Source organism: Phaseolus vulgaris, chromosome 1 (genome assembly GCF_000499845.2).
Source record: "Phaseolus vulgaris cultivar G19833 chromosome 1, P. vulgaris v2.0, whole genome shotgun sequence".
In the NCBI taxonomy this organism is placed as follows: Eukaryota; Viridiplantae; Streptophyta; class Magnoliopsida; order Fabales; family Fabaceae; genus Phaseolus; species Phaseolus vulgaris.
This window is the reverse complement of record NC_023759.2, coordinates 48,778,492-48,802,075: the sequence shown is the minus strand read 5'-3', so window position 1 is coordinate 48,802,075 and position 23,584 is coordinate 48,778,492. Positions and strand designations below refer to the sequence as shown.

At 31.4% G+C, this 23,584-nt stretch overlaps 2 protein-coding genes and 1 pseudogene across 3 annotated transcripts; 2 read left to right on the top strand and 1 right to left on the bottom strand.

Annotated features, from left to right (window-relative positions):
* Positions 1 to 946: 946 nt before the first annotated feature.
* On the bottom strand, positions 947 to 11,601 carry LOC137814992 (anaphase-promoting complex subunit 2). Of its 2 annotated transcripts, none has more exons than XM_068617983.1 (17): positions 11,228 to 11,601; positions 11,067 to 11,159; positions 10,744 to 10,975; positions 10,057 to 10,349; positions 9,870 to 9,941; positions 8,665 to 8,909; positions 7,827 to 8,243; positions 7,517 to 7,718; positions 7,270 to 7,384; positions 7,079 to 7,161; positions 6,125 to 6,244; positions 5,899 to 5,987; positions 5,738 to 5,819; positions 2,436 to 2,627; positions 1,947 to 2,015; positions 1,664 to 1,832; positions 947 to 1,513 (listed from the first exon to the last, which is right to left on the bottom strand). In XM_068617983.1, the coding sequence occupies exons 1-16, from the start codon at positions 11,456 to 11,458 to the stop codon at positions 1,710 to 1,712; spliced, it is 2,658 nt and encodes an 885-aa protein (XP_068474084.1). In that variant the 5' UTR covers positions 11,459 to 11,601; the 3' UTR covers positions 947 to 1,513; positions 1,664 to 1,709. The 2 variants fall into 2 exon arrangements, with proteins under 2 accessions (XP_068474084.1, XP_068474085.1); XM_068617984.1 differs by having other exon boundaries at positions 947 to 1,450.
* Positions 4,524 to 5,262, top strand: LOC137814993 (uncharacterized; annotated as a pseudogene).
* A 5,486-nt stretch (positions 11,602 to 17,087) lies between the features above and the next one.
* LOC137814989 (probable E3 ubiquitin-protein ligase RHC2A) lies at positions 17,088 to 19,039 on the top strand. Its single transcript, XM_068617978.1, has one exon. The coding sequence runs from the start codon at positions 17,486 to 17,488 to the stop codon at positions 18,644 to 18,646; it is 1,161 nt and encodes a 386-aa protein (XP_068474079.1). The 5' UTR covers positions 17,088 to 17,485; the 3' UTR covers positions 18,647 to 19,039.
* The last annotated feature ends 4,545 nt before the right edge of the window (positions 19,040 to 23,584 follow it).

The window sequence follows — 23,584 nt, the reverse complement described above, 5'->3', positions numbered from 1 at the left end:
TTAATAATAATGCAGTTCACCATGCAATTTTGTTTCCTTTTAATTATGCAGGCATTCCAAGTATCTTATTTTCTGAGTTAAAACCAGCTTCGAACCTTGGTAAATATCCGTCGTATTCAATATCCATTTTTTTTAAACCCATCACTCGTCTCATTTGTTTTGCTTTATTGGGTTGTCTTTCAGAATTTAAATTCAGAAACTGTCTAAAAAATTTACTTTTGAAAGTCTATTTGCTACACGTTCATAACTCTAGCAATAGTTCATAATTGCGTGTTGAATTATAATTCTGGAAATAAATAAATAGAATAAGCATTGATTAGAGATTATTTTTTATTAAATATAAACCAGACATGTGATGCGTTTAGGAAAAAAGTACTGGCTAAAAAAATCCTAAAACTTTCTCAGATATGAGTTAAGTGGTGCTTAAAGTTCACTTCTTAATATAAAATCAGAATATTTTGAATATATCCTAACAAAAATTTGTTGAATCTATCATGTCACCCGTTATCGAATTGTTATCGAATCACTCATAATATATTGTCATATATACGAGCTGTCATTCTCGATATGAAGAAAATGTATTAAAGATTCCACATTAACTAGAGATTAAAACATTTCATAATATATAAATGAATACAAATCTCATCTAAAAAATCGGTTTTATAAGATTATTTAAAGTTCATTTTTTAATATATTAAGATATGTTATCATCTAAGAACAAGATTGAGTGTGTGACGCTAATGTGTCTTGGGTGAGTAATTTATTAGAATGACAACAACAATTAAAATAAGATACGAGGTTTAAAGGTATAATAAGTCAAAAAACCTAAGTGATGACTTTTATCTCCACATTTTTTTCATTCAAAAGATTATAATTATTAATCTTAATTTAATAATTTGGGGTAGCAGACATACACAGCTAGGTATTAGTTGTGGTAATGATCACCTTGATTTAATGTAATTTTTCGTTAAGTTGGATCGATGAATGGTACAACAAATATTCTGTGCCTTTGACTTTCTTACAAGTTTGCTCGTGTTTACTCTACTGTCTAATGAGTTATGTAAAAAGTAACATACGAATTAATTTACACATTTGAAGTAAACACTATAAAATATTGTTTCATATTCGATTCAATTTATCATCTAAACTTACTAGCAGAAAATACTACAAATTTACAGTAAACTCCTTTAGAATAGATGATAATATCAGAAAGGTGGAAGCTTTTGGAAAAGGTTGGCAAACCCAGGAGTAGCACTTGTTGAAAGCCAATAAAGTCTTCAAATCCAAATCTCCTAGAGCAAAGATGATATTTGGTGTGCTTGAATTTGCGTTATCTAGCATATCTTGGACAGTGTTATCCCAAGAACTTGATGAATGCTTCAGATTGGTACTACCATTGCAGAACCGAAATAAAATTGACACAATGACTAGTCAAGTCTGCAAACAAACGCTTGACAAAATGATGCAGTTTCATCAGGACAACACAAAGATGCCACCAAGAATGGAGATCAAGCTGTTGGTTCAGTAAATTCCGAAGATAAAGTTATTCGTGAACATCATGTATGATAATCAACATATCAGTAAAAACATGGACAGTTAGGAGTGAGTTCATAAAATATACACCAATTTCATGAAATTCAGGTTCTGGAAACACAAATTTCACCTTTTTGTCGTGACCAAAAGCATTTCATTTCAACTCTGTAATCAAACTACTTCTTTAGAAAGTACATTCCATCCCGAAGTTCTAACTTTTCCTCAGAGACCAGACCAGATAAAAAGCTTTGTAGTTGTTGGAGTGACTTGTCATATGGGGGATCAGCAATGCAAAACATCTGAATACAACCATGTAATTAAATCTATCGGATCATGGTATCAGCATACAAATACTAGTATAGGTGTAAAACTGATCTTTTTATCAGGAAGTACAAGTTTAAAACCATTCTTACCTTGAGAGTATTGTGAATTCGATCCAATACCATGCTACCAAAGTTTGTGAGCATCCCCAGGATAAATTTCTGCAAAGAAACTTCATCAGTTAGACATGCTTTAATCTATGCATTGCACATCCCCTGTGTTTAAATACCTCGAGATGCATAAATGAAAATATATGTGCACCCCAAAAGCTCAATCTTTGGCAAAAAAATATTTGTTCATATTGGCAAAACTAGGAATAACAGGCTGATGACGATAAAGAACTGTATTTATTTATTCAACATTCATTCTCTAGTGTGCTTCTTCATTAAATATTTTCCCTGCCCTTGTGCATGAAAGCCTATTTGTTGTAAGAGATCCATTAAGAATTGCTTTTCTACAACATATATTAGCCGTCTAAGATTAAAATTTAAATAGCATACATTCCAAGGATTCTCAAGTCTAGGTATTGGATAATTAAAGTAAGTCATAATTATCAACTGACCATTAATTTTCCCACGTACCTCATAAACAGTCATTTCCTTACGAAGTTGATTTTCCACAGAGGCCACAGATCTGTCCTCCTCCTCGTCACCTCCTAGAAGTTCCTGAGTACCAGTAGTACTGGCCCCATTCTTACTTGTCTCAGCCATGTTTTCCACAATGGTGTATACATGGTCAGAGGAATCTTCCCCTTGCGACTCTGTAATGATTCCCTGGGTACAAAAAAGACAGCAAAAGTATTTAGTTTCAACTTCACTACTGAACTTAAGACTTCACAGTTTTAAAAAGAAAATTCACAGCCGTGAAATTGTGCTCAATTGAACAGCAAGTCATGTCATTGAAAAATTAGAATCATTATACATAAAGGAACTTCGAGGTTAAAGTAAAATGTGTACTTTCTTTTGTGAAAAAACCATCATAAGTTAGTTAACTCAAAAAAGAAAATAGTATTTGTCTCCACAAAAAAAATATAATTATTAAGAAATGATCTAACTCAATCTCATAAAACCGGCTTATAAAGTGATGTTTGCACCCACTTATATACTATAAAATATCCTTATCTTTAGTCGACGTGAGATCTCCAAGACACACCCAATCTGATATATGAAGGAAAATGTTGAAATTCAAAATGTTGTTGATCTGCATTATTCAGGAACCTTTGGATATCCAACTCTATTCACAAAATGGTGACACGATGACGAGGGTTCTGAAGCGCCTCAACCAAGAAAGGGTCAACCATTGACTCCTTATCTTTGAAACTAGAAATGACGTTGTTTGAGATAAAGTAGGAATCCATGGTGTCAATAAGAAAGCTCTGACCCAGAGAGATAAAGAAAACGGCGACTTCAAGAAGGTTGTTCCTTTTTTGTGTTTCCTTATAATATGGGTTCAGAAGGAAGAAGAGGTGAAAGATTTGTGATTGTGGCCTAACATAGAGAAGAGATAGGAAAAAGGAGGCTCTTGGGTTTTTCACCATCCATTCTTCCTTCTAAACCCATATCAGAAGGAAACACAGAAAGAGGCACAACCTTCTTGAAGCCTCTGTTTTATTTATCTCTCTGGGTCAGAGCTTTCTTATTGACGCCATGGATTCCTCTTTTATTTCAAACGGCGACTTTGCTGGTTTCAAAGATAAGAAGTCAATGGTTGACCCTTTCTTGATTGAGGTGCTTTAGAACCCTCTCATCGTGTCACCATTTTGCTAATGGAGTTGAATATCCAAAGGTTTCTGAATAATGCAAATCAACAACATTTTGAATTTTAACATTTCCCTCCTTCATATATCAGATTGGTTGCACATCGTGTTGCTCGACACTATGGTATGCAAACAATCAATGTAGTCAAAATCGCGAGTAAAATCACACGAGGCAACGAATTTGGAAGCCAAACCGAGGTGACTCGGTCGACGGATTGTCGTCGAAGCGAATCGTACCGCGGCGCTACGCAGCTCGGTGCATCATTGCATCGAAAGGCATCATCGATCCGCCTCATAAACTAGTGCAGCACGTTTTTGCCCCAAATTTATTTGACCTAGTGCGGCCCAAAAGCATATTTCTAAGTGAGCGAGTGAAGCGGGAAAGAGTAGAGTGAAGAGTGAAACAAGCACCGCAAACTCCATCGGTGTCGTTGTCGTGCTCAGGTTCTCTGCCACCTCCAACGCTTGCGATCATGTTCTCCATTGCTGACGTTCACCACCGCCACCGTTTGAGTTTGCCACCGTTCACGTTTGCCATCGCCACCGCCACCGCCGCCACCAGCATTCGCCATCACTGTCGTCGCTCGCGTTCGCCACATCAACTGCTCATGTTCTCCTCTTTTTTCATTCTCCATCACAGTCATGGTTCTCATTCTTTTCTTCTTCAATACAAAGCCTTTTATAATGGCTTCAAACGGTGAGAGTTAAAAAAAAAAGGAATTATTTGTAGAAGAGGATGATGATTATCCTTTAATTAATATGAAGGATTTCCTTGGATAATTTAATTGTATTAGATATTTGTGAACTTAGTTGTTTTCTATATAAATAATTTATGATTTAAGAATCTATTTACGATTATGTTATGTATTGAATATTATTTTTCATATGTTAGTAACTCTTACGAATTGAGTTACGATCTTTTAGCTCTTTTTCAATCCAAGTTACGAGTTTGACTACATTGCAAACAATGGTCCAGGATAATGGCTTAGATGGTCGGGGAACCAAGATTATGGTTAGAAAGTTAGCTAAAAGCAAGTATCCTATGGTCTGCTTGTCTGAAATAATCTAAATAGTTGGAAAATGATAAACTTGAGCAGATAAAAATTGCCATAAGGCCTAGGCCAAATGGAACCAGTTTAAATGAAGCCAATGAAGTTGGAAAAAAAAACAATGCTCTTAGAAGTGTGGAAGAGAGGAAGGAGGAATATTCCTGGGCACAAGCATGCATTTTTAGTAGCTACAAAAGTTGTGATTCAGATTACTTAGTCCCAGTCTTCAACAAAAGAGAAAAAAAATCTTATAAGCAAAGATCAGAATGAAACTAGCAAGATTCATGTGGTTGATTCTGAAAAGTGCATGACTAGCACGGATATTAATTCTACCCGAGTTTCCATATTTAGAAATAGGGAAAAGGACCGTAATGATCCAGATTATGATTGTAACTATGGAAGGTGTGTCAAGGGTATTTTCCACCTTCTTCGATACCATATTCGAGCCTATCCTAATGAAAGTTTGATTTGGTGACATCTGACTCAATTGATTGAAAGCAATGTCATACTGCATGAATGGATTTTGAACTTGTTGGAAATTAAAAGGCATCAAGTTAAGGGAAGAAGGTGGAATTCCCCTAGCATACCTTCCATAGTTACGGTTATAATCTAGATCACTACGGTCCTTTTCCCTATCTCTAAAACTAGCAAGATTCATGTGGTTGATTATGAAAGTTCTGATAACATATTAAAAAATAGACTTTAAGTTTAATTCAACCTCATAAAACCAACTTATAAGGTAAGGTTTGCACCCACTTATATATTATGAAATGTTCTTATCTCTAGTCGATGTGGGGTCTTCAATACACATCCTCCCACGCCGAGGCTACCAACTCGTGTGCGGGACTATATATTATGGATGATTCGATAACGACCCGGTAATGAGTGGACTGATATGCCCAACAAACTCTCGTTAGGATAGACTCTAAATTGCTCTGATACTATATTAAAAAATGGACTTTAAACCGGTTTTATTAGGTTGAATTAGGCTTAAAGTCTACTTCTTAATAATAATCATGCTGCAATTAGTAATGCCAAAAAGAACAACAAAATTTGCAGAAGTGTCTATTAGACCCACCTTGCTTATCCAGAAATGTATTCTCCGGTTTAAAGCATCTGCAGGTATCCCAATAGCAGCACCAAGGTTTTTAGCAGTCCAACTGAAAAAAAAAATACAGTATAATATTACTACTCAACCAAAACAACAGACTAAAGGTATGCAAAGATTGCTAAGGATACCTTGGTTGATCTTGAAATTTCATAATGATAGATGCATGAACAGGGGCTACTGTGAATTGCATTTCCCTATCTTGAAACTGCAACTCCAACTGAACAGTAGAAAATGGTAATATAAGGAGCAAATACAGAGGTAAAACAGTAAAAGGTGAGAAAGGAGGGGCATCATTATTCATAAAGTTCAAAACTGTGTCAAATATCTGCAGACAGAAAATATAGAGCAACTAACCTTGATGGTTCCAAGACTTTTTTTCCACTGTAGCTTACGAGGAGTTTTGATTTCACTAAATCTCTTTGCATAATCAGATAAGAGCTGGTCAACAGGTTCAGGCAGGTTAAGGGGTTCATCCTGTAAATCTCTTCAAAGTTAAAATAGTACAGACACAGTTTTGCAGGACAACAATGAAATCACTAAATCTATTATATTAAAAAAGGATAGATTTTTTTTTTTATCAGTGGCTAGATTACGTTATCATAGTGTCCTTGGTTTATGTTTCAAGTTTAACACAACTCAATAAAACAAAAAGTGATAGGCAAAGTTGGCTGAACTTTCTAGAAGAGAGAATTGAAATGTAATATCACAAACCTGAAATTGTTTAACTGCTTGAAAATAAACACCAAAAACCTGATTTCATTTATGTGTTTTTATTTTCTACTTCACCTTTTTAGAGAAAAAATCAAATATTTGCTGCAGAAAATTGTTTCATACGTGAGGAGTACATTTACATTTGGAAAATATAAATTTGCCTTGGCATAATGATGACAACAATGAAAAATGAGTGATAATAGCAGGAAAGGTAGGGACAGAAAAAGAAAATTTTGATCATTTTTATTTGTTTAGACAATATAGGATAAACTGTGTAAAAAATTGTTATGGAACAAATGGACCAACATAATTCCTGCATCTCAAGTAGAAGTGATTCTTAGACAGAAATTAATAGAAAGAAGTAATGAATTGGTACTGCTAGAAAGTGAAGAGTACATATAATAGTAAACAAATAATAATAAATGTATTGAAAAATAATTTTTTGCACTTTCTTCTGAGAATAAGCCTTATAGCTGAGCCTAAATATAATACACAATCCTAGTGAGAAATAGATGTCGTATCATGACATGAATAAATGATTTATCTGCTCATTAACTAAAGTTTAAAAGAATCAATAAAATAATTTTGACTGCAAACCTGTATTGGAGGCCAGAAATTAGAAGATATGATAGTGGCAGAAATTACATCCATGGATATTGCACTGTCTCCCACTTCAACACCTGAGGGAGCATCACCAATTTGTTTGTGAAAAGGACTTAAAGATAAAAAATAGTTAAAAATGTTGTTGGCAATTATCACAAACATGGAAATATGAACTTGGAAATTACTTGTCTGGGGTTGCTGATTTATGGTAGCTTTAATGTTACTGTTGATTCGCTTTGAGCCAATTAGGTCATTGAGCATAATCTCACATTTCTGTAGGCTACTCTCTCCAAAGTGTATCTAACAAAAAGCATTAATAAGTGTTTAGATACCAATACAAAACATGAATGGATACAACAAAAAAAGTAATAAAATATTAACTCGACACCTACCAAACAACCAGGTTTCATGAGTTTTTATTTGAATAAATACCTTCAGGAGTTCTAGAGTCCGTATCTCTGAATCAATATCATAATCTGATTTATTAAGAAGTTTCTCAGCAAGCATAGTTCGATATTCATGAACTAGTTGATCTTTTGAACCAATTATGCCAACAATCATCCCAAGTATGTCAACCTTCCTTTGGTTTCTGCTTCCCTTTAATGGATCAGCTTCCACAGGGTCAGGTTGCCATCTGCTTGGAAAAGGCAATTACAAGAAACGTCATTTATAATATGGCAGGCACATCAAATCAGAAAGAACATTTAAAAACAACTGATCGTCATCCAGAATACAGATATACCGCATGGCATTGATCCATGCTTGCCTATCATCACTGTTAAAATCATCATCAACACCAGCATTCTCTTGAATTTCTTCATCTCTGTTCAACTCTTCAAGAAGGCTATCTCCAGGATTCCCAGAAGAACTTGAATTTCCACCAGTCCCATCAGTGAGCATTGTTACTATGCACTTTATGGTATCCCTCCTTCCTCTTAAATAATCCCTTATGGGTTCACCAACTGCCTCAAGGAAAACACCTGCAGGATCTATTGTCCTAAGTGCTTTAATAGTTGAAACATACTGGTGTAGTATATCATTGGTTGATGCACCTGCAGTAAGCAATCGATATCGTAGTGCTGAAATAAATGATTCCACCAGCTTTGAATGTTGTCCAGTGTATTCAAGACACAATTTTAAGTCTTCAATTGCAGGAGAGCTTCCAAAATTGGTAGAGAGAGAAAGAAAACAAATTATCAGAAGACATGGCATGAACAAGAAAGCCACAATCTAGCAAAGAATTAATTAGTTGAGACAAGTCAGATGGCACAACTGCTAGATGTTGGAACTTGAAAATTATCCAAAACCAAAGTTAAAGCATGCAACTGCAAGAAGAAAGAGTTGATAATTCAAATTCAAAGTTCATTGTTCAGGCAAACAGAAACAACTTCATTTCTAGAATAAAATGTTAAATCCTAGAACAATTGTCGATCTCTTTGATATGACTGGAAGCTATAACCATAAGTATGTTTTAGTCAAGGGTGTTGAACTAGCCATTCAATTTGTCAAGAAATAAAAGAGGGTAATTAATTTTCTAATAGAAAACCCAGAAGAAATAAAGTGAACTAGAAATAAAGTACCTCTCAGGATAATCAACAATTATCTCAAATAATTTAGCAATTCTTAAATCTTGCAGTGTTTCATATGCAAAATATTCCAGCCGCAACTTCCATCTCACTAGCCCTTCAGAGGGAGTATTAATTCCAGGACAGCATGAAGATGGTTGTGGTGCCAAAGGTGATTTCAAACCTGATGAAGTACTCTCATAACTAACTACATCGCCAAGATAGACAAGAAGTGCATGCAGAAATTGGAGAGGAACAGCCTGAATGATTCCAGTTACCAGCATACTGTGTTAGAATTGTGAGAATGTACATTTTTTTCTAAACTGGCTACTATGGGCAGAAAGTATATTTTAGATAAAGTGCAGTGACTGTCAAATTATATAACTAGGGTCTGAAAATAAGTTATTCCATAAATGACTTTGGAACTCGTATGCACTATGCAGATACTCTTTATCTACCACACTTAATGCATATGAACATCGATATTTTAATAAAGCATGTAAAATTAGGTTGTTCCTGTGAAAACAAATAATTGGCCAAAGCAAAGCATCATAATAAAATATTATTTAATTGAATCCATATACATATGGTATATATAATGTATTAAGTATATATCATGTATGATATATGTAATGTATCATGTGTGATATATGTAATGTATCATGTTCATGTGTGATATATGTAATGTATCATGTGTGATATCATATATGTAATGTATCATGTGTGATGTATGTAATGTATCATGTGTGATGTATGTAATGTATCATGTGTGATGTATGTAATGTATCATGTGTGATGTATGTAATGTATCATGTATGATATATGTAATGAATTTAGCATATGTCATGAGGAAAGAAATCATAGTTATGTAAGAATTGAGATGCAACACGACTAACAAAGCAAAAAATGCTAATAAGAAAACAAGTGGAGTGAAACTTGTATGTGGCATAAAATTTTGCCAAGACTGGATATTGGAAATGTTTTTTGGCTGGTTGGGCATCCTTTGACCAGTCCCTTTTAGCAATTCCCAACATCTAAATTTAATAAATAGCTAAGTGCTATCTGAATGATGAAATGTACTACAACATCAATTATTACAATCTGATGCAAAATTCACATTTGTAATGTAATTAGAATCATAGTTATGTCTCAATGTAATTATAAAAACAAAAATTGAAAATACAGCATAATTAGGATGAAATTATATATGCATAACAAACCTGTATCCAGCTTTTAATAGATTGTAAAACAGAACTCCGGAAATCATCACCAGCTACATCATTCACTTTTGCCTGCCATTCAGACAGGAGAAAGGAAAATGGCATCCCAAGATTATATTTACAAAGAGACGCAAAAGTGAAACAAAATGGCGTGAGCCAGGATTTTGAATTTCAGAAACATTCTCACCTTCAGTAGTAAAAATATAGCAGAAGCATAAGCATCTTCAGCCATGGAAGTAAATCCTAGATTTCTAAGATCAAGAACAACCTTTCCAATGTTCTTCACCAGTCTACTGTTTTCTGAGAACCTATGGTCGTTATAGCACTCATCAACATCCATTTCACCAACCTTGTTGCATACTTTTCCTTTTTCATCTAAATCCATGCCATCCTTATTTTGAGATGCATCATCGCAGAACTCTTCATCCATGATCGTACTTAACTCCTCCAGTTTTCTTTTAAAATACCAATGCAGTATAACTAATAGTTGCAAACAGGAAAAAACATACAAGGCAAAAAAGGAAAGAAAGCAGTAAGCTCCTTAAAAAATATCAAGAAATTGATGCGATCAAGAATGTATTTGGAACATCAACCATTATTTTTTTTTATCAATGACAGACATTACTTATTTACTCATACTCAGTTACTCACTTTAAAAGAGTCAATCAAAATAGATCAAGTGCTCAAAATATTGCATTAGGAGCTAACCAATGTTAACCAGTATATTAGAGCTAACCATAGCAAACTTTGATATAAAAGTACACATATGGTGAAAACCATGAGATTTGTAAACAAGTTTTCAAAATTAAAACAATCGATTTACTTATAACGAACCCTCGTTAACCTATCAAAAAGCAACAAACTGCAAACAAACCAGGGAAATGCCGAGGAAGTGTGGCCATAAGAACAGAAGAGACAATCCATTGATACTTAGAAGTAAGGTAATTTCTTTCTCCTTCAAAATCATGTTTATCCTCTGACATCTGGTCCTTGTAAGATTGTAAACCATGCACCAACATCAAAAGACACTTCTCCTGATACTGTTTCTCCAAAGTAACCTCTTCCAAAGCATTATACAAAACACTCTGAATCTCATCCTCATCAATCTGTTTCAACCATTCACGAACTAAACACTCACCACAACGAAAAAAAGAAAAGAAACAAAAAAGAATTCAAGTAAGCATCAAAAACACTCACATCAAGGTCATCATTCTTGTTCAAACCCGCAACATGAGAGTAGGGATCAAAATGGCGCCAAAATCTCGATGCCCCATTTCGTTCAAAAGTCTCCTGCAACAAAAAGAATCGATAAATTTTCAAACTTTGGACCACTATTGGTGAAATAAATTGTGGGGTACCTCGAGGACTCGAAGAAAGTGGTCTTGAACGAGGGAATGGAGACGATGTTTGCAGAGGGCTTGAACGTGAGAAACGAAGTCGGGACCCACGGAGAGATCGCCGTTCCCGGTGAGAAGGGATTGCGTTGCGGCGCAGAAGCCATTGTAGCTGCAGATGATTTCGTGAAGAGAATCCTCAGTGAGGGAATCCAAAATTGCAGGGTTGAAGAAACAAGAGTTTAGTTCTTCCATAGCCTTGGGAATTTTGAGTCAGTGAACTAAACTAAAAAATGAAAATGTTTGGAATTGAAAACGCAAAGACCCAAAATTGAGAATGTTTCGTTCTTACGTGCAATTGTTATAATCAAAATGTAGTTGTTTTAACATACTTTCATATTCTAATTTTTTTGGTGCTAATTCTTCTTATTTCAAAGATCTTAGGAATTTTCCTAATTGTGTATGTGTTAATGTTTAGTTCATAACTTTTATGGGAAGATTGGTAATCAATAAATTTTTCACATTCTAAGGATTTTAAATCCTAAAAATTGTTAATTTTAAGAATGAATAAATTATACGGTAAAAATAATTTATATTATTTTATCATCTTTATTGTCATTTTAAATGTTTTAATAAGTAAAAAACAAAATGTCAAATACTAAAAGTTATTAAGGGATTTTTAACTCTTAATAATAATAACACATTTGTAATTATGAAAATTTTAAAAAATTGTTCATATTTTTTAGAAATATATATATATATATATATATATATATATTATTCTAAAATTCATTAATAAATATTAGATCCGTCAAAGGGTATGTTTATAATTTTCAAAAATCTAACAATTTTATAAGAATGAGAACTGGAGATTTATAATTTTACAAGAATAAAAAACGTGTGTTACCCTTAAATCTTCATTTAAAATTAAAACTACTAATTATTATGTGGCGTAAAAAATTAAAATATGTAAAGTTTGTTCCATTAATAACTAAATATGTTTAAGCATTGTTACATATTGCATGACCTAAAGAATCATTTAAAAATTAGGAAAAAATTGAGATTATTTCATAAATTTTAATTTAACTTTTATAATGCATGAATTTACATGAAGGAATTTGAATTGACTGCATAGACTCCCCGTTTTGCTACCTTGTCTTCTATTCTAAACTTATCTTAAATAACAGGAAATAAAAAAAATGAAATTTTAATAAAATTCATTTGGTTTGTTTTTTAAATGAATATATAAAAGCATGATAATAGCATTTTTTAAAACCATTGCAACTACACTAAAAAAATATCTAACCAGAAAATTTAAGTTAATTCGTAGGTTTGATGATAATAGTTGACCTAAGAACAAATATATGTTTTACCATCTTGATATGTAACAACTTCAATATAATACTTCTGAAAAAAAAATCAATATTCTTCATATAAAACATATTTCTTCGTAAAGTACAATGTCTATATTTCATAAAATATCTCAATTTCATCCTAAAATATTTTAGAAAAATATAATTGACTATTAAAATATAACAATAACTTCAAATTAATTTTCTAATTTAAAATTAAAGTAAAAAGAAATCGTACGCACAGTTCTAGAACTAATAAATAACAAAAAGGATAATATAATATAAAAGTAATACAATATACTTTACTATTTTAACAATCGTATTAATATATAGTAAGTTGACATTTGTATTGTAAAATAAGATAAAATAATACCCAAAGAATAAAATGTGTCAATTGTAACAATAATCAAGAGCTATGAAAAAAAACAAATATTAATACCTAAAACAAACATTAAATCGTGTAATACTAAATTTGGTAATTATAATTTTATCAATAAAAAAACTGGAAAACTAAGTTAGCAAACTCACTCCAATACAAGTAAGTAAATTCATACTAAATAATGAACTCATCACTAGTCATGTAGCATTAAAAAATTTATCATTCAACAACTTAATATCTTAGTTAGGCTGACTCTTCAAGTAACAACAATCATTTGTCATCACATAAAAAGTATTACTAAAAAATAAAAAAATAAATAAAATACAAAAATATGGGAGGATTATATCAAAACTCATATGTTAACAAAAACAACATATAGGTAGATTATACATATTCATAAAGAATTTTAAAAACATATTAGATAGTAACTTATTATACCAATGAAAAGATTCACAAATCCTAAATTAGTAAACTCATTAGCACACGCATTCCCCTCACGAAAAATATGAGTAACCCTAAACTTGGTTTTTCCACTCTAATTAAGACAAGTATTCTATCAATTACGAAGCATAAAAGGAACATTGGTCATAACAGTAAATGCAACACGAACCAAAATAGAATCACATTTCAGTTAGACATTAGTAAATTCATCTTTTGAGTTTCCTCCATAACATATATAACTCCACAAAACTAAACAATGAAAGTCGTATGAACTTAAAAAAAATACAGAAAAAGTTTCAATCAATTTTTCCATACTCCATGAAAATAATATTTTATATCATAATTATATTGTATAAAAAAATAATTATTAGATTTTTCAAACACATCAACCAGATGATTTTGGATAATCAGCCGGTACTTAACTTTAAATAATGGACGACGAAGTTTCATCACTCACTTAGATAACAACAAGGTTTAAAACCACTAATATATTATTGAAACTAATTGGACTTAACTTTTCCAACTAGAGTGGTTCTAGAACAAATTCTGGATATAACTTTTCCAAATTCTAGAACAAATTCTTCATAGGCAAACAATTAAAATTGTGCACCAATATGTGTTCTAGAGCAAGTACAAAATTGGCTGGCTTCCTTTTCTAACCCAATGAATGTGAACAAATAGTTTGTCATCAAAATGAATGAATGATGCAGTGGTGAAGTCTACTTGCATCAGTCAACCCAATTAAGAATTAGCAGACAATTAACTTCACTTCAATTATTATATCCTATACACTTTTTTCAGTCTTTTGTTTACTCCCAAATTATGCTCATCATTTTGCGAGAGATAAAATAGTTGGTGGCTGGTGTGAAGTAAAAGTTTATACAAAGATTAATTGTCAATGTTTTATAATGCAATTTTTATACAGAATATTTAGCACATGATATACACATAAAGGGTTATTACAATGAATAGGAAGATTTTAGATATTTATGGTTGGCAAGGAAAGAACTCTTCTAAAAGAAGAGATTACTTTATACACCTGTTATAAAAACTCAAAATCACTTTATATAAAAGCTGTTAATACTTCTTTTCGTAAAAAAAAAAATTATAGGTTAAGAAAATGAACATAATTTCTCTCCAAAATACTTATTTATTAAATAAAATATTTTATCATTTATCTTCGAATAACTAAAAGTTTGAATATATTTTATGGCCTTTAATTTATGCATAAAAAACACAAGGCAAACTGATAAAGAAAACTAGACAGAAGATTATATTAAATTTCAAATTAAGGATCGAATGTTATATAAACAACTAACAAATGCTTTTCTTTTTCTTATGTAAAAGTTTTTATATTAAACACAATACTATATATTAATGATATGTATTTTTAGTATAAGTTCTATCACAAACTACGTTTTACGTTAAGAATGATAGTGAAGAAAGAAAAATACTATATTATTTAATATTATTCATGTATCTGTAATTTTTACAAACATTATCATAATACATAATAAATATTTAGTTAGTATATTAAATATCTTAATTTAAAAAATAAATAAAAAATTGTTTATCCATGCATTTGACAGTTTATAATATTAGAGTACAATATTAATTTAGTGGATTTTGAATCGTACGGATAACATTCATTACCGAAATCTGTATTAAAAGATTATCCGATCGTTTATTTATTTATTTATTAATTAATTAATGTGTGTCATTTAAGACAACCAATTCAAATTCAATTATTGTTACTTTTTTTTACGGATTTTCAATTATTAGTATTACTTATCATAATGAAACGTACACCTTTATTTCATTATTCCTTCCATGTTTATATTTTCTGAATAAGAACAAGCAACCGACCAAACACGGCCTTAAAAGATGGGAAGGAAAAATGCACCCAAAACGCTCCTTTGAAAAACAATGCCCTGACCCCACCACTTTCGAAAATGTGTTAATATTTTTTTCTATTTGTAGAGAAAAAAACAAAACAAAAATCCCAACAATCATAACAAAGGAATGGATATTTTTAAGGGAATGTTAACAATGTCAAAAGTCTTTTTCTTCTAAAAATAGCATTATTTATTGTGCTAAAACATGAAATTATTTTTGGCTTAATTGAGTTTTTTTTTTTTTTAAATTTTGGTCTATATTCAATTTTTCTTTTATTTTATACTCTCTTAGATGGATTAAAAGTAGAGTTTTTTTTTTTTATATCAACACTACATAAATATTGAATTTTTTTCCAATTTTTTCTTTAAGCATAATTTTAAAATACTTTTAACAAATGTTCAACTCATACCCTGGCCATTTTTAGGTAAAAGGAAAAGAATACAAGTTTCGTTCATTAACTGTGATTTAAAAAAAAATTGGAGAAGAGTTAGGGACTAAAAGTTGCAAGAGAGAAGATTTGTGAATTTTCACCAAAATTTATGAGTTTAGAAGGGTAGATTAATTTCACAATCGATTGCAAGTTGTTGTCATGTTAACCATCTTTCAAGTTCCTTTTAAATTACAGAATTTTTAAAAATTTAGAATGTATTTCGTAGAAATAAATTAATGTATAATGCTTTTTACATAATTTAACGAATTAATATAATAAATAAAATAATAGAAATTGCATTTATCTAGATGTTACAAAAGATTATATTGATGGTTTTTTTTGTTAAACTTTTAATAAACATTTGACTAAGATCAATATGAAAATAATTTAGTTAGCATAGGTAATAATGTAAAAATATTTTACGATATTGATTAATAAAAAAAAGGTTTTTCCAATTTAAAGACGACATTAATTTAATTGGTAAGAAATGTTGACAACATTAATTTAAAATAACAGCGAGGATAAACATTGTATACGGGTATATATGTTGATGAAATTTGAATTTAAATTTATTATGATTTTGGTATTGGTTAAGATTAAGATTAAGATTAAGATTAAGAAAATCTTAATAAAACGAAGTAAAATAAGGTTAATGTAGTGTGTTTATAGTCTTAAATGCGTATGAATAAATAAGATGAGATAATTGCAAGTTTGAGAAAATTTTGGTATAACCATATCAAATTCTTTTTAAACAATAAGACTCATAATTAAAACTACAACTTATAGTATTTAAACAAAAAGAATTATTGAGACAATTTTCTCTATTCTAGAAATAAAAACTTTTTATTTTCTCTTAAAAAGTATTAAGATACATATTTCTTAATAATTAAGTAAACAAATTTATATTTTACTTCCCTTAAAATAATTGAATATTTAAGTTTATCTAAAATTAAAAAAAAATACATATGTAATAAATGAGTAATCAACATTGCCATATGTTTTTAGTAATTATAAATAAAAATTAAAGTAAAAGGTAAAAAAAAATACATGTATTAAATAATTGAATTTTATTGTTTTATCTAAAATTAAAAACACACATCTGCATTAAATAATTGAATATTTATTTTTATCTAAAATTAAAACAAAATGCATATGTATTAAATGAGTAATCAACATTGATATATGTTTCTTATTAATTATAAAGAAAAGTTAAAGTAAAAGGTAAAACAAAATCCAGTATATTACAAAAATACAATACAGAAAAAGGAAGAAAATAAAAAAAATATATTAAATTGAGAGAAAATTTGAATACAAAGTGTGTAATATTTTTTGTAAGACGGAAAAGAATGATTAGCAGCAAGTGTCGAAGTCAAGAGAGAGTAAAGTCAGAAACAAAGTCCCAAAACAGGTCATTTAGTTTATTAACAAGGTTCCATCATTGAAACGGTGCCGTTTGGGTTGCATCCAACGGCAGTCCGCCACGTGGTTGGTGACACGCTAAGACATGACTACGCGGTTTCGCTGTTATCTTTGTTTCAAGCGACACATGACTCTGCCGTCGTCCCCGCTTCCCTCTCTCTTTCTCTCTCTTCCATGGAAACTCCCACATAGACACATGAACAGTTCCTCATAGTCTCTTACTCCTTTGATCTTATCTTCTTTTTTTCCCTCCTCGTTTTGGGTTTATTGAACTGGGTTTCAGAGGTCTGTCTGTGCAAGAATCTGGTCCAAAAATTTGAATCCTGCTTGCGGATCCGTTCGGTTCCTTCGAGATCTACTGCACGATGATGTCTTCTGGGACATCCTCGTACTGGTGCTACCGGTGCAGCCGCTTCATCCGCGTTTTGCGCCATGATGCCGTGGTCTGTCCCGACTGTGACAGCGGATTTATCGAAGAAATCGAACACCCGCCGCGTTCAGTTCACCTCGACCCTCGCCGCCGCCGCTTCCCCGCCGCCGCCATGTACATGATCGGTCAGCGCCCCGCCTCCGATAACGCTGCCCGTCCTGCTCTACGCCGCACCCGCCGCAACGGTGGTGACCGCTCCCCTTTCAACCCTGTTATCGTCCTCCGTGGCGGCGCAGCTGCCACCTCCGCTAGCAGCGAGGACGAAAGTCGAGGCTTTGAACTCTTCTACGACGATGGTGCCGGTTCTGGCCTGAGACCCCTGCCTCCGAGTATGTCAGAGTTTCTTCTCGGATCTGGATTCGATAGGCTTCTGGAACAACTCTCTCAGATTGAGATCAACGGTATTGGAAGGTACGAGCACCCTCCTGCCTCAAAAGCAGCCATAGATTCGTTACCGACCATCGAAATCGATGACACTCACTTAGCCATGGAATCACACTGCGCCGTTTGCAAAGAAGCTTTTGAATTAGGTACGGCTGTGAGGGAAATGCCGTGTAAGCATATATATCACCCTGAATGCATCTTACCATGGCTTGCCCTTCACAATTCTTGTCCTGTTTGTCGGCACGAGTTACCTGCGGATTCCTCAAATGTAAATTCTAATGCGAATTCAAATCCACCACAAAACGTGGGCTTGAACGAGGAAGAGAATGTGGGGTTGACGATTTGGAGGTTGCCCGGTGGAGGGTTTGCTGTGGGGAGATTCTCCGGTGGGAGAAGAGGTGCTGAGAGGGAGCTTCCTGTGGTGTATACTGAGATGGATGGAGGGTTTAACAATGGAGGTGAGCCTAGAAGGATTTCATGGTCTTCTAGAGGGAACAGAGGGAGAGAGAGTGGGGGATTGAACAGGTTTTTCCGCAATTTGTTTGGTTGCTTCAGAGGTGGGGTTGGAAGTAGTGGTACTAATGCTACACAGCGTTCTACTTCTAGTAGAGAGTCTATGAGAGCAAGTTCTTCTCGTTCTAGTATGGATCCTTCTCCGCGGTCACGCAGGACTTGGTCTATGGATGTAAACAGTGGAATGAGAGCATGGTAGTATTAAAGGGAAAAGAAGAAGGTAAGTGAGAGTGTATAAAAGCTCTCAACTTTGTTTCTCTGGATTCCCCTTTATCATTGTCAAATGTACATAATGATATTGGTTGAGAGTCCTCAAGGATGCAATCCAATCATGGAGTCTAGTGACGGATTCTCACATCTTCTTTTACTGGGAACTGTTATGTTAGCAATAGGTCATAGGGACAGGGAGTGACAGCAATGGTTGAAAGTTAAACCCATGGAGGAAGGAGATTGAAGCAGGGGTTCTGGGGCTGTCAAGTGTTTGTGTATCTTTGAAATTTTTGGGGTGAGGGGATATGATATGATAATGTTGATGATCTTGAACTTCATTTTACTTTCATAATGAACTGAAGTACCCTTCTATTGTTTTTTATTCTATGTTTTTATCCTTCTCTGTCACACCTATACTGCAGTTTATGGTCCTTCAGATTCATTGGTCACGGTGTCCCTATTTATCATGGTTTTTATTTTTTTAGCCTATTGCTGTCTCAAATTGATTGTGTTCTTGGTGATAACTTGCTTAGTTTAATGGTCAGCTACATCACTTTTTCTTTACTACAATATATTATTTTTCCTACCTTACTAAAACATTGATCCTTTTGATTCTAAATAAACATTTGTGTAGAATTGTTTGTTTTTGTCTCCTTCTGTTCTGCTTTTCTCCTGTTTTATTGATCAGGTAGCAGTTTTTTTTATGGTCTAAAATTCTAGTTCTATAGGTTCAGTCTAAGTATTAAGACATTCTTGAACTCTTTTCATGACAATTCTGTGTGAAACTAACTCGAGTTTCTACACTAAAAAATACATCCTTATTATGATGAGTGTTTCAACTTTGAATGTGATTCACATTTATTTACAGTACATCCTTATTATGATGAGTGTTTCAACTTTTGAGTAATGTTTCTGGACCCTGTATAATGCACAACTTGTTCCTATTAAAGTTAACATTACTCATGAATTTATTAGGCTATTTGGTACAAATTTTAAGGTGATGTTTTGTGCTTTTTTGTTTGATCGGAGTCCTTTGCTAACTTTTGTGAATTCTGTGAATTCGTACTTTTTTACATCATTGGGGAGTTGGCTCTGTATTTTGAGTGGACATTGATCAATTATCATGAAAGTAGCATTACTAAATCAGTAAAACTATTTACCCTTCTTTCCAAAGACCTTTTTTAATGACACAAAAATTAAAAATTCCCCAATCGTGCATTCTTCTTACTAAATTATCTAAACAATTCAAATCAATATTTTAAGTTGAGAATTTGTTATACAGTCTAATACCTCTTTGAGAATTTTGATTATTGGGTACCTCGCTTTTATTAATTAAAAGAGTTGATAATATTTTGAAATCTGTAAAGTAAAATTAAAACAATTTTATAAATATGTGTCAAAACAAATGGTAATATTTTTTTGTAATATATTTTTAAATAAAATTGATAAAAAATTTAATAACATTGTAGAAAAAATTGAGGACGTGGGTAAAAAATGAATAAAGACAATGATGTCTATTTGAAAAATAATATTATTGTACCATAATTGAAAATATATAGCTTGAAATATTTTACTAAATGAATAAATCACTAACATAAAGGTTGGGAATTTTTAAACAATGATAACCAGTTAGTAGTAGTTTATGATATAACGAATTTTAATTAATTTTAAGAATGTGAAAAATCTTCAAGTTATTAATAGGCTGAACAAGGTCATTTCAAACACATCCAAAAAAATCAAACTCAAATTATGATCGATGTGAAACCACAATTTGTAGCACGAGAGACCATTAACTTAAAACAATTTATAATAAGGTATGTGTTTGGGTTGGGTTTCAATCCCTGTCATTGGATAGTGGATACTTATTTCTTCTGCACGCGATTCAAGTGCCAATAATTTCTACACATGCCCTTTACCTGTATTCAAGGAAATTTCAAAATTGGAAAGGGATCTTACAAGATGCCACCACCCTTATGCTCATTTTGATGCCTTTGCTTGGGATCATTTCATGGGGAAGAACATTAATATACTGCATACTTAAAGCTTCAAGCAAGAATATATTAATAACTGAACTTTAATTCAAATTTAACTTAATAAAATCAATTTATAAAGTAAGATTTATATATATATATTATAAAATGTTTTAATCTCTAGTTGATATGAGATTCTCAACACACCGCTCACAAAAAGAATGACAAATTGTGTGAAACAACATATTATAGGTTGTGTGATATCATCATGTTCCGATGATATTTTTATTAATATGTTCCGATGATATTTTTATTAAAGGATCTGAATCTTGATATGTATGGAATCCTGATTTTCCCAACTATAAATAAGTCTAGAGATGAGCATCAAAATCATAGAACACTGAGTGATTATGGGTTGTGTGTGAGCTGTGATATAATACTATCATATTTTTGTGCTTAAAGCACGTAGCCACGTTTCATTTGAAGGAGAAATAAAAGACTAGGTAGTAAGAAATTGCCATCATCTTACAAGGTTTGTGTTCTCTCTCTAATATATGCAGTGTCTCTTTCTTACATTTGTTAAGTTCATAACAACTTTTGTGAGTTTTATTGTATAAACGACAAAACGCACCGCGATAAAGCTATATATTTTCCACGTTTGCTTTGGATTTTTTCTTTTTTTTTATATATTTTTTATTTTTTCTTTTTTTAAAAATTATGTTTATTTATATGATTATTATGAGTCATTTATTATTGAACTAAATTAAAAAATTTAATCATGATTACAAATATATTATTTAATAATTGATCATTTATTAATCTTCTGTATGACTAGTTTTAATCGATCAGTCTTTAACGAGTACTTGACCGTTTTATATAAAAGTTAAGCAAATTACCATTTTAATTTCATTGTCCGAGTGAAAAAAAGGGACAGCATTTTTTTTCCCCTCAGCTTGGTGCAGTGTAATTTAGACACCAAAAAATTTAAAAACTAGAAGCAAATAGAGGTTAAATAGCACAGTTCTAGTATATGAACAAAGCGTGTACGTTTGAACTGCTTGAATGAAAATTAAGAATATTCATTTGTTTAATATATGAAGTATGATGAGGAGAGAATATGAGTAGGAATTTGGTGTGAATATTAGTGCAAAAATAGATGAATTTGGTGTGCTAATTTGCATACAAAAAGGTCGTCCCGTCTAAGCCGTAAAATTATGAAATTTTCAAATCTATTTTATTGGGATTGGGTTGGTATGAATTTGTTGTCCACTCTTATTCATAATTAAAATAAATAAGCCTCTATCCCTAATTTTACTCTCTTATATATATATATATTATGCGTATAATATCTAATTAACATATAAATATATATTATTTTTTCATATTTGTATCTCAAAATATATCCCTCCTCATAGGAATTTAATATATACATTCAAAAAGTTTAAAAACAAATTAAAGCAAAGCATTCAATTTAAATCTATCTAATCCTTCTGCTGTTCATTTATGAGCTCTATTACCTGCAATCTCATCTGCTCCCGTGTAAATACACTATCATCACAAGAAACAACACAAACAAATAACAGGGTAAGCTAGCTATATAAAACAAAATTCTATATAAAATTTCAATTTGAAATTTATAAACATAAATGATTAAGTTTCATACCATTTTTCAAATCAACACAAATTCTTAAATCATCAAGTGTCTATTAAAATTCAATATTCATTTTTCACATGTCAGACTTCCACTGACTCATATCACATGTATTGAAATTAGAATCCTGAAACCTGAATAACAAAATTTCTATTTATATGCTCTTTTAAGTTTAATAATAAAATATTCAGATGTCATTTTAATTTTACCACTTTTACTCTAAGACTATTTTTCTCAATCCTTACAATTCACATTTAAAAAATATATATATTGTTTCAAAAATTATGAAAGTGATACATGCCTTTTTAAAAATTGTATAGCATAAGTTAATTCTTCGAAAGTTGGTTTTATTTTGTTTGTATTTTGTATGACTGGAAAAGGATACAAAAGATCTGATAATTATAATTTTTAAGTTGTTTTTATATCACTAAAGTCTACTGTTTGAAAAAATCATATGTTAAACTTTTAAAATGTATTAATAATTTAAAAATCAACTTTAAAAAAAATCATAAATTTTTCATTTAATAAGTTTGGAAGTAGGAGTGACAAAAGGGGGGTTAATTTCATCTTCTTTTTTTTTTATCTAATTTGTAGTATATAATGGCAAATTGGGTTAAAATTTTTGATTTGTTCTGATGGACTGCGAGTTGATCAACCACTCTATCAATATTTTTTAAATCCTTTTTTGTTTTGTAATTTTAATTTTTTTATAATTCTGTAAATATTTTTTCTACTTAACTAATTAATATCTATAATTGAATAAATTAAAATAATAATTATTCCATTATAATTAATAAATAAAATTTAATTTGTAAGTATTAATTATTTAAGTTACCATATTTACATCACTCATATAATATAATATAATATAAAAAATTAATTTTTAAACTATTTTTTATTTTATGTTTAATTTAAGAAAATAAACTGACAGGTTCTTTCATCCTATCTCTGATCTGCTAGTTTAACGAGATAGATCAAAATAGATTAATAGATTGAAAATACTAATTGGACTCATAGTTCAAACAAACCAATAGATTATTCATTTTGCCACCCCAATTTAAAAACACTAAATATTTCTTGTATGTTTTCTATAGTGTTAGACTTAGATTCTAGCTAGATTACTTTAAAAGTACTTTCGACTGAATCATATTTTTGTTGAGTAGAATTAATATTGTATAATCGTGTTGTAATTGCTATATTTTTAAATTTTTCTTAAGAAAATCTCAATGAAAACTTTCCTTTGTTATTTTTTTTTCCCAAAAAGTAACACAATGAAAACTTATTTTTTTGTATTATTTTATTAAAT